General features: G+C 39.0%; 1 protein-coding gene and 1 pseudogene across 2 annotated transcripts; both read left to right on the plus strand.

The window, feature by feature from the left end:
- The first annotated feature begins 313 nt into the window (after positions 1–313).
- Positions 314–6,162, plus strand: LOC122089684 (annotated as a pseudogene).
- A 3,863-nt stretch (positions 6,163–10,025) lies between these two features.
- On the plus strand, positions 10,026–12,529 carry LOC122089874. Of its 2 annotated transcripts, none has more exons than XM_042659619.1 (5): positions 10,026–10,198; positions 10,425–10,789; positions 11,741–11,794; positions 12,056–12,132; positions 12,245–12,529. In XM_042659619.1, the coding sequence occupies exons 2-5, from the start codon at positions 10,546–10,548 to the stop codon at positions 12,512–12,514; spliced, it is 645 nt and encodes a 214-aa protein (XP_042515553.1). In that variant the 5' UTR covers positions 10,026–10,198; positions 10,425–10,545; the 3' UTR covers positions 12,515–12,529. The 2 variants fall into 2 exon arrangements, with proteins under 2 accessions (XP_042515553.1, XP_042515552.1); XM_042659618.1 differs by having other exon boundaries at positions 10,027–10,198; positions 10,391–10,789.
- The last annotated feature ends 1,736 nt before the right edge of the window (positions 12,530–14,265 follow it).

A 14,265-nucleotide genomic window follows, 5' to 3' on the forward strand; every position in this document is an offset into this window, starting at 1 on the left:
TGAAATGAGACAGGGATAAACTTCAAATAGATGTTGAATCACCACCGCAGCAACTGAAAAAGCTTCGAACTGAATTGAGGTTGAGTCTCACTTATAGTGCTGCCTTTAAGGTAATTGATGCCCTCTATTGTCAAAAGTTGTTCTGCATCTCTACCTCCAAGATAAAACAACATTCCACTAGAAGATGAGACAGTTTTTCTAGTCCCTTCTAGGAGCAAAAAGTACAGCACAACAGCCCCTTCTAACCTTACACAAGACTTAGAGAAAATAGAAGAAAGAGAAAGACTTGTATGGTTGCAAAGAGTAGAAATAAATGGAGTGTCAATGTGTGAAATGTATATCTCTACAAGGTATTTGGTTGGATTTATATAGACCAAAAACCAACCCTTGCACCCTCTTGGATTCCCCAACAGTAACCTCCAACTAATGGCAAGTTAATTGGAGAATAATGTCATATGAACATGAATTGGGAATCAATTCAATAAATTGAATTAATCCCAATCAATTCCTTAGCCCACCTTCCCACTCATGATAATGACCATGAATGAAATTTAGAGCTCTCATAAGGTATTACTGACCATTTTCTAGCCCACCTCCCCACTCATGGTAGTGACCATGAATGGACTTTAGGGCACCCACATAATGACATTGACCATTTACCTCTATTTGGCAATTAAGAATTAATTTCATAAATGAAATTAATCCCAATCAATTCTCTTTGCCCACCTCTCCACTCATGGTAATGACCATGAATGGAATTTAGGGCTCTCATAGGGTGTTATTGACCATTTTCCACTACCTTGACCCTAAAGGTCCCACACCATTACAAGTCATAAAACACATAAAAGAAAAATCTCATTTTGAAACTTAATTATAATAAAATAAATATAAATTCTAACAGAACTTTTCCACGTAGAGACCCAAACGACAAGTATTGATCCCAAACGAGTGGGTTGGATTACCTTTCCCTTCATCACAGGTTCTCTCTCTCTCTCTCTCTCATGTCTCAAACTATATATCAAGTGTTTAATTTGTGGCTTTGGTATGTATAGTTGGGGTGATGGCTCAGACGCTGGCATCTGGGGGGTGGTTGGCAAACCTAATCGTGTATCTGATCCAAGAGTTCAACGTGAAGAGCATCAACGCCGCCCAGATCTCCAACATCGTCAATGGTTGCACCAGTCTCTTCCCCATCGCCGGAGCTATCCTCGCCGACTCCTTATTCGGCTGCTTCTCCATCATAAACTTCTCTCCTCTTATCTCTCTTCTGGTACTGTTAATTAGTCACAATACTCATTCAACTATCAATTATAAAAGACAAATCTTATCTTTCTTTCATTGCAGGGTATAATTCTGTTAACTCTAACGGCGACGCTACACTCCCTTAGGCCTTCACATGGTGAAACACCGTCAAGGCTCCAACTGGGGGTTCTATACAGTGCCTTAAAGCTATGTTCTATAGGGCAGAGTGGCACACGCTTCGACCTAGCAACTATGGGTGCGGATCAGTTAATAAACTCAAAGGATCAGGGAGTCTTCTTCAACTGGTTATTCTTCACTCTCTACGTCGCTTCCGTCATCAGCTACACGGCCATCGTCTACGTAGAGGACAACGTTGGGTGGGGTTGGGGTTTTGGGTTGTCCGCTGCCATTAACGCAGTCGGCTTGGGTGTTTTCTTGGCCGGGAAACGTTACTTTCACAGTGTGAAACCAAAGGGGAGCCCTTTCGTAAGCTTAACTAGGGTTGTGGTCGCCACCATTCGCAAGTGGAAGTCAGAACAGTTATTAATGTCTTCCCAAAGCCAGGATGATTCTTATTACTATGGTAGAAGTGAGGTTGTTGCAAAGTTGCCTTCTTCTTCAGCTCCCACTCCAAGCTTCAGGTATCAATTTCCTCTTCTGCAATCAAATGTGAATTCCTTTAATTAGGTAAGAGACCCATATTTTGTTGAAACTCATTATCTAGGAGTATACACACATAACCGGGTAGCTTTCTTTTTCCATTAATTATAAGTCTAGTTTCTCTTAGAGTAATCCACTTAATCTTTCTCTTCTCACAACAGGTTGAAAAATTGAGTAAATTCCAGCTAAGGACCAGGCATTTTACGAAAATGATTCTCATACAAGAACCTGATCCAAGCCCTTTCCCTGAACCCATGTAGAAGAGCCTATTCTGCCTTGATTTTCTGACTGAATTGGAAAGAGTCATTTTTCACTTTGCACGGATTGTATTACCAACGGCAGCATTTACTAACTTAGGATTTCAATAACAAGGTTAAAGCACCATCTGAAACTTCAAGTCATTAATTATTTCTAAAAGGAAGAGAAGATTTCTTGTGACTTGAGGAATCTATCCCTGAGAGTGGATCATGTTCACGTACGAGAATGTTCTCGTACATCCCTCGTCCATGGATTTGGAATCCATTTTCTCTCTTCATTTAGTAGAGTTCAAATCCACGGATTAGGGACGTACGAGAACATTCTTGTACGTGAACCTGATCTGTTCTCTCCATCCCTTCAGCCACCACACCAAAGTCGATGCAGAGAATGATATCATCAACATGGGATTCACATGGTTAGTACAAGAGAGAACAATATAAAATCTCATATGAGAAAGCAATAGCAAACCGGTCTATAGAAAACTTTTTTCCTTTATCATAATTAAAGGGTAAAAGATCATTTCCTGAACGTGTGGCCCTTGCACCAGCTTGGGGCCAATAAGAGTGCACAAGGGTATCAATATGATGGAAAAATTTTTATTTCGTAGGGGAAAAGATGATGATAATTTTGTACTCCCTATGTTTGAGCATTTTCTACGCCAATTAGAAATCTGGCCACAATCAGCCAAAGCCCTTATTAAATGCACACGAGAGCATCTTCAACAAATGGTGGGTGGGGCCAACACAATCTTTCCATGCCTTGCATTGTTTGGCATTTCCTACACTAGCAGAGTGGCAATTTTATGCTTCCAAAAAAAATCTTTGTTATACTTGTACTGATTCGTTTCTATATCTTTCTCACATAATAAATAGTGTTGATGTATGGACTCTGTAGATCTCTCTCTTTTGAATAAGCTTTGCTTTTTTTTTTTTTTTTTTTTGATAAAAATTGAATAAGACTCACCGTTGAAAATTTTACATCGAGCTTAAAATATCGTAAAACTTTGTCTCAACTTTGAACTCATAATGGATTGTGGAATATATATGCATTAATTTTTCTTTTTTTGGTAGAACATTAATTATATTGTTCATAATATAAGAGGAAACAGATTCAGAATGCCACTATTGGCACTGTTTCGGCAGTTGATAGGTCTTTTATATATATATATATATATATATATATATATATATATATAAAAGTAATATTGGCACTTGATAGTTATGTTCATGTTTGAAACTCAATTTCAGTAGTAGCCCCTGCCCTAGTTGTGCCCTTTGTTATTGTCACCTCCATGCTCGGAAATCGGAATCCTTGTCGCTTTCTATTTCTTTCTTTCTAGTGCAGGTTTCCTTAGCAAGCAAAGATTATTATTATATCTGCCCTTTTTTTTTTCTTTTTATATGTTTTTTCGTAATTTACTGGACCTTCTGCTTCGAGTCTTTTTTGTCGGTTAGAGTCTTATTCATCGAACGTGGATTCCAAAAGTGGGAATGCAGTATTGTGTCGTTGAAATTTTGATGAGTCTCATACCTCTGATCACCGGGTAGTTATTCTCTGCAAGGAATGCGGTTGTGCGATGACATTGGATGATTAAAAGCATCTAGGTACATATCCCAAGGTTGTTTCGACCATCTAATACTCATCGCATGGCCACATTGCAAAGGATGTTTTCACTAGATCACTCGACTGTCATTTTCAAGTGAGGTTCTTTTATGACACGGCAAAGGCGGTAGCGCACATCTGATGATTTGGAATATCTCATAATGTGTGTTGATGTATTAAGGTTCGTCTCCAGGTGTTTTGAGTCATCAGATATGCACGCCACTCTTGCAGCATTGTAGAGTAACATAATCTATTCTATATGATGGACGAAATTTAGCTGCTGCCCGGGTTGGCAACCAAAGAAATAGAATCTAAAAGGGTATTTTGGAAAATACAATAATCTAGGAGGGTATTTATGAACACTAGGGGGAAGTGAATTATTCCATTTCTTTGGCTGCTAGCCTGCAACCCGAGTAGCAGCCAAATTTTTTCCCTATGTGATAGTGATTTGAGAGAAGGTTACCAGGCTTTTTTCTACTTTGAAAGGATAGAGATGCCTTATGCCTGAGTCCAAAGGATAGTTAATGCAAGAGGCATTACTTTGGAATTCTTGCTCATGGGAATTGGAAAATTGGGGTGGATTCCTAACAAATCTAGGGCAAAAAGCCAATCTAGTACAACCACCATGTATAATTAGTCAACTAAAGTTCAAAATTATTATTCTTTTATATAAGGAAGAGTTTTTTTTTTTAGGTGAAGGAAGCGGTTCCCTAATCGACCACTTAAAAAAATAGAAATTATGATGAATCTTGGATGCTATTAGATGGCATTGCTATAACTTCATTGAGTATAGGGAAACATCAATGCCTTCTCCCATGGTGAATGACCATAAATTACGATGTCTCATCTCTAGTAGACAGACAAGAGAATGCATTTCTTTTATTGTTTGTATTATTATTTCATGACTTAATTTTTAAGCTAATAAAAAAAGTTTCAAGCATATATGAAGTTCATATCTAAATTAGACTTTGTCTAGAATTGTTAGAAGAGTAAAATCGACTTAAAAATCAAATGGAAGAACCTCATACGTGATTGATCATATGATTAAAATAGAAATTCAAAGTTGGATGGAAGCTATTATATCAAGAAGGAAGTTTCTCAATACATGTGGGCACAAGAAGTTACGATATACAAATTGGCATAATCTACACCATATGTAGTAATTTTTCCAAATTAATTATTGAATAAATAGGACAACTTTTCGATTAGTGACCAACCATGTATTTGTCTCTTCCCACAATTCCCATTCGAGTCTTCAAATTTTTATTTTTTTATTCTTACTTTATTCTACTGAGCATTGTTGGCCAATAGTCACCTACTCCTATACATAACTGCCCACACACATGCACTGACATACGACAAGGTTCAATCCCACAACCACCTCTTCTAGGCGCCGAATTTCTAAACCGAAATTGCCACCACTAGGATAGGCTAATGTTCATAGCTATTAAAGGTTAATTATTATCACTCTCATATACTTGCTCTACGTTCACTCAAATTCAATTCATGCATCAACAAATATACTCCTTTTTTTTTTTTTTGGGTGCAGATTCCTGAACCGTGCAGCTCTAAAAATTGAGGTGACACTCAACCAGATGACTCAATCGCAAAGCCTTGGAGATTATGTACGGTGGAACAAGTCGAAGATCTAAAAATCCTACTCCGACTGCTCCCTCTCTGGTCCAGTAGCAACTTCTTGAGCACCCTGATCAAAATCCAGGGCAGCCTCACGGTCCTCCAAGCCCTCACCATGGATCGTCACCTTGGACCCCACTTCCAAATCCCTGCTGGCTCCTTCTACGTTTACTCTCTCCTATCCACGGCCATATCCATCTCCATCACCAACCATTTCCTCCCCTCCATGTGGCGCAAGCTGACTGGTGCTTCGCTGACCTCACTTCAACGAGTAGGGCTTGGCCACATACTCAACATCATGGCCATGGTAGGGTCAGCCCTCGTGGAATCTAGGCGGCTCCATGTCGTCTGGTCCCACCAACTAGAGGACCAGATCGGACCAACCGTCCTGCCGATATCAGAATTGTGGTTGGTAGTACCATTGGTCATCGTCGGCGCCGGCGAAGCTTACACTTCCCAGGACAGGTGTCTTTATACTATCAAGAATTTCCGGTGCCGTTACGCAGCACAGCGACGGCTTTGATCTCACTTCTCTTTGGGATTGGCTTTTATCTGGGCACCGCGATGATAGATTTGGTGAGGAGAAGCACCGGTTGGTCGCCGGATAACATAAACCAAGGGAGGATGGATAACGTATTCTGGATGTTGGTGGTGATAGGAGTGGTCAACTTTAGCTATTACCTAATGTGCGCAAGATTGTACAAGTACCAAAATGTAGACAAGTTGGACACCACGGTCGGTTCTACCTCACAGTCTCGTGACTAGCAAGAGTGACATGTGGTCCAGTCTCTCCAGATCACTCCAGTCGGGAGTTTGACTGTATGAGTCCATCTTTTGACATGGGATAGAGTAAAATTATCACCCCACCCTCGTAAAATAAAAAATTTCCTCTATGTTGATACCCTTGAGCACACTCTCATTGGTCCTCACGTTAGTGTAGGGGTCATGCAATTAGACAGCGATTTTGTGCCTTTAATTTTTAAATTCTTTTGCATTATTTAATGAACATGCTATCAAGTTTAAAATTTTAGTCCAAATTCATACATTTCTCATGATATTCACCATATATAGGTAGTGAATTTTTTATTGAGTATCTCTTTAATCCATGGGGATAGCACAGTTGGTGAGCAATGACTTGGTATGAGCCGTAAAGTCGGATGTCCTAAGTTCTACTCTCACTAGGCACACCTTAGGCCACTCACACGGAGGTATTTAGTACTCTTCACTGCTTTCAGTGATTGAATGGTTCTCATTCAATCCCAGTATGACTCGGTCCATGCAGTTGTGGGGTTAATATGGACCTGTGGGATTAGTCAGGCCGAAGGCCTGGATACCTGTCGTTAGCAAAAAAAAAAAAAAATTATATATAGATATTGAGTATCTCTTCACCTACAGACAAACATTATGAATCTAGTGTTAATATGAAGTTTGAGAGGCGTCAATCATCAGTACAACATTAATATATATTTTGAAAGACGTCAACCATTAGCACACCAAAGCCTATAATATTTTACTGCTACGTTAAAATTTCTTAAGTCTGGGGACCAATCATGAATAATTATTAAAAACCCTTAACCATCTAACAATAATTCATTCAAGATTCACATGTGATCAAAAGACACAAATATGTATATTCACACGTGTCTAGAATCAAATTTCCTGAGAACACATAAAATGACAATTATATGAACAGAGTGCTCTGCTCCATCCATAGTTACGAACAATCTAAGTTATAAACCTAAGGACAACCATACACCCCATCATATGATATAGAAATTAATCATTAAATAAGTAATAAATTGGATTTGATAGACACAACATATCCAACATTCACATGGCTAGTAAGGCCTCAAATGAACACTCTCAATCAGGGACTAGTGCTCAAGGTACATTCGATTCAAGAGACAAAGATGAAATGGATGTTACATAATGAGCTCATGATGAGAGGGAGCAGGGGTTTCATATGGCTTCCATCATACCCCAATCAGCAACAGAATACTAAGAAGGTGTTCTTAAATCGCAAGGTACTAAATTTGACTAATATTATGATTTACATGACACCTAAATAACATTTCAAAATAAAAAAACGTAGAAGAAACTAAGGTGTATGCCCATGCAATTTCTAAATGGGCTTTTCCTGATGATCTCTTGGGCATAGTATCTTTTGTTTTGTTTTGTTTTGTTTTGTTTTTTTGTTTTGTTTTGTTTTTTTGTTTTTTTTTTTTTTTTTTTTTGTTTTTTGTTTTTTTTGTTTTTGTTTTTTTTTGGTAATCTCTTAGGCATAGTATCTAATATCTACCTGATGCGGCAAAAATGGATGATCTTCCCTACAGTTCCTGGTGCTCCAGTCGACCTGCACAGAAGAGAGGACAGGGGAGAGTCGGGCTGACTTGACAGTGGACTCTCCGATGCCTAAGTCAGATCTTTCCACAAAAGATGCTTAAGAGAGCTTTTTCAGTAAAAGAAGTGATCGATCCCCATGATGGAGGCTTACTGGGATATTTATAGGCTGCTGATGGAGGGAGAATGAGAGACGTTTGTGTAGAGTCTTGTTTAGGCGTAGAGTCCTTGAGGGAAGTGACTCTGTGATTCTGGGAATATTCTGGGTCCTAGGGTATCCCAGGGGAATATTTCCCTCTTATCTTGGAAATGCCAACCATGTGAGGGATAGATGTCTCTAGTGAAGTGTAGTGGATAGAGTCATGTCCTTGTGAATAGGGATCACGTTCCTTGAATGTAGGAGTGGATAAGAGCATATTTCTGAGAACCTTGTTGTTGATGTCGGGCTGAGGTGGCAGTATGGCCTGATGGAGTGCCAAGGAGGCAACTCAGGCTGATGGAGTGCCGAGGTGGCAGCACAGGCTGATGGAGGGCCGAGGTGATAGTACAGCCTGATGGAGTGCCGAGGAGGCAGCTCGGGCTGATGAAATGCCGAGGTGACAGCTCGGGCTAATGGAGGGCCGAGGTGGCAGCACGACCTGATGGAGGGCCAAGGTGTCAGCATGGCTATATAAGGTATCAGTGTAGCATTGGTCAGGACACTCCTTGGCCGTGCCGAGGTGGGGGAGAAATACCCTCATCACTACCTTTTTGCCTTCTTCACCTCAATGAATTGCTCTTTGGGGCTCTTTTGCGCCCACCCCATAAACAAAACAAAACAAAACATTATTTGATAAATATTTCATTCTCAGTTCTTTGAATACAATCAAGAATGCAGTCCATTCTAAATTCTCATTCTCAAGTTTTCAGGTTGCCTAGGAGTTGTTTGATGAATTGTTGAAGCGCATTCTAAAATCCAGAATACACTTTCGCCAACATGTGTCCAAATAGTGTTTTCATTTTTAGTCAAGAATGCATTGTGTAATCTGAGAATGGAAATATGCATTCTCATACCAAACAGCCTCAGTTTCTGGTGTGGCTTTTTTTTTGGGTCCCATTTAAACAGTCAGGGTGGAATATGTGAAAAATTTGCAGTGACATAAATTTATTCATTGTCTGTTTATTTTTTCAAATGGGGTCAACCAAAAGAATAGTAGTTTTTCGTTCTCAGCGTTTTATTCTAATATATGTTAGGCCTGGGTGTTCTGGAATTCTGTTGAAGAGGATTTATCAAATGCCACATCTGATCTTCAGTGTTGAATGGCCAACTCTTATATGACAATGCAACATGACCGCATAAAAATTAAGAAATAAATCCTGTTGGTAAAGATAATGATCTACTACTGCTCATTACTAAAGATGAGTATATGAATCAGAATGAGCATTTCCACGAAAAGGATGGAGTGGAAAAAGAAGAAAGCTACTACCAATTTCCTGTAACAAATTTTTTTTTCTTCTATTACTTAATTAAATTTTTATTGTTTGGGTCAAATAAAAGAAATCGAAAGTTTTCCCTGGTAGCTATCAACATAAGAACTGTTGGTGTATAGTGTCTTGTATTCCATCGCAGTTTAATCCAAGGAGTACTAGTGCAGGCCCCCTAATAGAATGACTGTCCCACTTGCCGATAAGGGGGCCATTGGGGTTGTAGGAGGGCAGGAGACACCCTATATAGTGGGAAGTAGGGGGCAGCCCCCACTCAAGATTTTTATTTAATGACAGTTTTGTGCTTTCCGATATTAGGGTTTTTTGCTATATATTTTGTACTGAGAGTTACTTTCTCTGTAAGCAATTTATAGAGATGTGAGTACAATAGTTGTAATCCTATTCTCAATAATAGTGAAGCAAAATCTCATCTCACCGAGGACGTAGGCGATCTTGCCGAACCTCGTAAACCTGTGTGCATTGTTTGTTTTTTTTTTTTTCATTACCTTCTGCCTCGCTTTAGGGTTGCGTTTCCTTTACCAAAAAAAAAAAATAATAATGTTGCATTTCTATAAGTACAACATGAAGACATTTGCGATAAAGAGTGCAGGTCTGGATCCAAAACGCTATGCAGCCTTTGCTTGTATGGCAGACGCCAGGAGTGTGAAAAATCTGAGTATCGACTCCTGTCCTCCCTCCTCCCTCCTCCCTCCTCCCTTCTAGTGTGCATGAGTAACGAAAATTATGACCCTGCAGGTGAGTTTACAAAAGGATGAGCAAGATAGAAATCGCTCAGAGCCGACTTGAATCGGAATCGGAATCGGCAGGACCGATTCCATCACCGATTCTGTTTTAAAACCCTGAGGTAAGCCCATCGCTGCACCCTCTGCAACGCACAGCCGCACAGCCCCACTGGCGTTGCACTCCACCACTACGTCGAACACCCTGCTGCTGCCCTGCTCGCTGCGTCGCCGAAGATAAGATGTCACCAACGTCGGTGAGTTACTGTCTTCCGCTCTCTATATCTATATCTCCCGTTCCCGTTCTCTGCATCCCCATTCCCTCTCTCCACAAGTCTACAGAGAGGTTGATGAAGTAGACGATGGCTTTGGCGGATTGAAGCCCTTTATTCTGTAGTTTACTTATAGTAATTGTCTTCGTTTAACTAGTTTTTTTTTTTTTTTTTTAGGTATTTGATGTTTACATATTTCATGTCTGATAAGGGATGATTCATCAAGGGCTCTTTCATTCGAAGGAAGTCCAAGCCATCATGGGCGTTGCTGCTTTTGTTTTGGAGTACGTAATGGGACTGTGAGTGTCAAAGTACGGATTCCATTTCTTGCTATGGCTACCGGTGGAAGCTCGGTTACCTCAGACCAGAAGAAACGTACATTGGAGGCTTTGCAGCGAAGGTTTGCTGTGGCTAAAGCAGAGGTTCTTGAACAGCAACAGAAGGACAAGAAAAAATGTTCTCGGGGGGAAGAAGAAAAGAGGCATGATATAAGGTGTTCTACTGTCTCCCCTTTGGCATGTGAGACAGATGCATCCATAGCACCTGCACCCTCTTCAGTGCCATCTTCTGATAAAGGTTATCCTATTTTGCTTTATAGCCTTTATATTAAATGCAGCTTCCTGATTGTTTGTATGATCTCACTTATTTTTGTATGATTTCTGTTATGAATTCATCTTTCAAATTTAAGTTCCACTAAAGTGGAGTACTCAGATATTTTTTTTATAGGGGATTAAACTAAGATTATATTTCAAGTTTAGAGGGGGTACAAAGAGGAATTTGAAAGTATGAGGAAGAAACTGAGTTTGATATGATGTTTTCAGTTGAGAGTTTGGGAAGAGAATCAAACTCATCATGAGGAGTCTTAAGTAACAAAACAAGGTGCCCTTCCTAAAGGTTGGCTATGGTGTCGTTTTGTGTTGTGAAAATTTTTATTTGGCTATGATGGGTGAGTTATTAAAGTGTCTGATTAATTTCCTACACTGTTATGGGTATGGAATTGTGAACTGTTCAATGCAGGCACACCTAAAGATTACTTTCTTATTGAAATGCATTTCTGGACTGATAGATAGTCACAGATTTCTTGTCATGAGTCGATTTCAAGGATGATAGTTTGATATCTCGAGGGATCCTAGTTTATTGTTCTTTTATTATGAGATGAATAAACGAAATGCTCCCATTGACCATTGTTGCTGCTTCAGGTAGTGGCTGAAACCCATGAAATCAATTATGGGTTTCTGCTATTTTGGCAGATCTGGATTAATAGAGAACTTTTTCTGGCCATGATTATTTGATTTCACCAATCATAAATGTGTTTGGAGTGTTTAGATTAGAGCCATCCTGAATCTTGTTGATTTTCTGCTCCCCTTAAAAATGAACATGAACTTAAAATAATGTTTGTCTGAATCAGTAAAAAAGCCTTTTCCTTCTGATATGCTATATTGCATGCTAATTACAGTGGAAATTTAGAAACTTATTTTACTTTTTTCACGGTTGTCTTACTTGGAGTTCTGATTTGGCAATTTCCAGTGCATTTTTCATTCTTGGGCCACACTCCATCACGGGGGACTCCTGGAGTTTCAGGTAAATACAAATATGCTTAGTCTGAGGGTGGGTCTCAGCGCAATGGTAAGGTTGCTCCACTGCAAACTAATGGTCACGGGTTCAAGTTGGGAAACAGCCTATCCGCAAAGTGGGGGTAAGGCTGCATACATATGACCCTCCCCAAACCCTGCAGTGGAGGGAGCCTCTTTCACTGGGTATGCCCTTTTTTACAGATACGCTTAGTATCCCTTTTATAGTATAAGAAATGACAATGAACCAGTTCGTAATATGTTGACACAGATGCGGAAGCAAATGGGCCTGCATATTCTCAGTTATCTCAATCTGTACATGAGAATTTGCTGAGTTCCAATATCAAGGTACTTTTTTTACCTTTCCTTACTTGGATCTTTGTTATTGTGGTAATCTACTGCTTGAAATGTTATTGGTGTACTTAGCTTTGTACAATGGGGTTTTTGAGGAACCATGCAGATTTCTAGTAAAAGAGGGAGCCAAGTTGATAGGATTATGCATGAACTTCTCCAAAATGGTGATTCGGCACAGAAGTACATGCAAGGATCTAGAAGCATGAAAATTGAAAATTGGCTTCTTCTTGACAATTTAGTGCAAGGACGTGGTGTGTCAGTTGGTGCTCACATTAGAACTTTACAGAACTGCTCGAAGCGCTCTAAAAAGCACATGTCAATCCGACAACATAAACAATGCAGGACATTTGAGTTGCCTCAAGAGTTCCATAAGTAATTTTATTGCTCATAGTTTTCTCATTATTGTCTTGTTCCCTCTCTTGTTCATTTGCAGTATTTTTCTTACCGCATGTATATATATATATATATATATATATCTCTATGCTTAGTCTCTCCATCCATTCGCTCTTTCTTTGTTGGTATGACCAAGTTTTGTTACTTGAGGGACGTATACCTTGTTTTAGTTATTATATTGCTTATTTCCTTATCAACTATGTCTCCCTTGTGAATTGATACTTGAATAGAGAGCAAATGAATCTGAATGAAAGATAGTAGCACAAAAAATCAAGCACTTTGGTTTTAACCACAGGCAAGTGCATGAGATAATTTTATTTTACTTATGTATTTTTGGAACCAATACATAGGCAATTTAGTTCAAGGGAACATATGCCTATTGGGTTTAGGACATATAGATGGTGGTTCCTTTTCCTCATTTTAATTTCAAAGAGATGATACCTAGCCCTACAACAAAGGGTTTAAGATAAGTCAGGTTGTAGCAGAATATGTGTTGTGAAATTTGGGTAAAAATAGAAGGGAAATAAAGGATTAGTCTAGATTGAAGACCAAGAAATATTCTAAAGAATTTAATTATGTGATATTGGTTCATTCATCTTTGAGAAGAGGTCAAAGGTGGTGTTTCTTATTCAAGTGGTGTGGGTGGATGGCATTGCTTTTGGTGTGCTGTACTATTGGTGCATGGCATTAAATAGAAGGGGAAATTTTGTAAGATGTCTATAAGATTGGCTGGCTTTATGGAGCATTTTATTTTTTGAATGTGTGTAATGAATATACTCTGTGGAGGAGACTATTGGTCAACCAAGACAAAAGTAGATACTTGACACTAGTGCTGCTCAGATGCCTGATACTGAGATAGATGAGTGGCATTTTATTGTGGCAATACCAGAAACATAGAATGAAAACTAAAGGAATAGACTCCTTATCATATTTCTATTGATTTTCAGTAATCCAATTTGTCCATACCCTTAATCTCTTTCATCGTGGAAGAGTATCCAACAAGAGAGGCTGTTAATACAGTATTCTCTAAAGATTATTTTATTCCTCCTCTTTAGCCTTTCTGTACGGACCACATAATCACCAAAGGTTCCATGGACACAATAAAATATGTTGAAGCATAAAACGGAACCTTTGGCCACAACATGAGAACCTCACAAGGAGCATTGGAGCATAACATTTCCACCTCCAAAAGAGAAGGGAAAAGATTCAGAAGCCCCAAGGAGCATTAGGAAAATATGGATTCCTAGCATGTTCCTCCTTTATTTTCCATGTAATATATATGTTTCTATTCAAAACTCACACCTCCTTCTAAATCAGTAAAATTCTGTGTCTTGTATTCATGTAGGAAACCCATATAAATACACAAAATTGGACACCCATACAAGGTAAGTCCATAGAAAGAAAGAAATTTACAAGGAAAGAGAATATTACAAAAAACTATATAAGGTTTTATAGGGAAAGGGAATCTTACACAAATATAACAGCTATACAATGAAAGGATTGAAAGAATCCTATAGAATCCTATCCTTTCATATAACAGCTATACAATGAAAGGATTACAATGAAAGGATCCTATCCTTTCTCTTTACATTCTCCCTCAAACTGATGCTGGGTGGACAGCATAAGTTTGGATGCAAGATACCAATGACGAGCTGAAGACATAGCTTTAGTAAAAATGTCTGCAATCTGATGAGCAGAAGCAATGTAGGGAAGAGAAATAAGGTTATTAAGATA

Source organism: Macadamia integrifolia, chromosome 9 (genome assembly GCF_013358625.1).
Source record: "Macadamia integrifolia cultivar HAES 741 chromosome 9, SCU_Mint_v3, whole genome shotgun sequence".
Classification (NCBI taxonomy): Eukaryota; Viridiplantae; Streptophyta; class Magnoliopsida; order Proteales; family Proteaceae; genus Macadamia; species Macadamia integrifolia.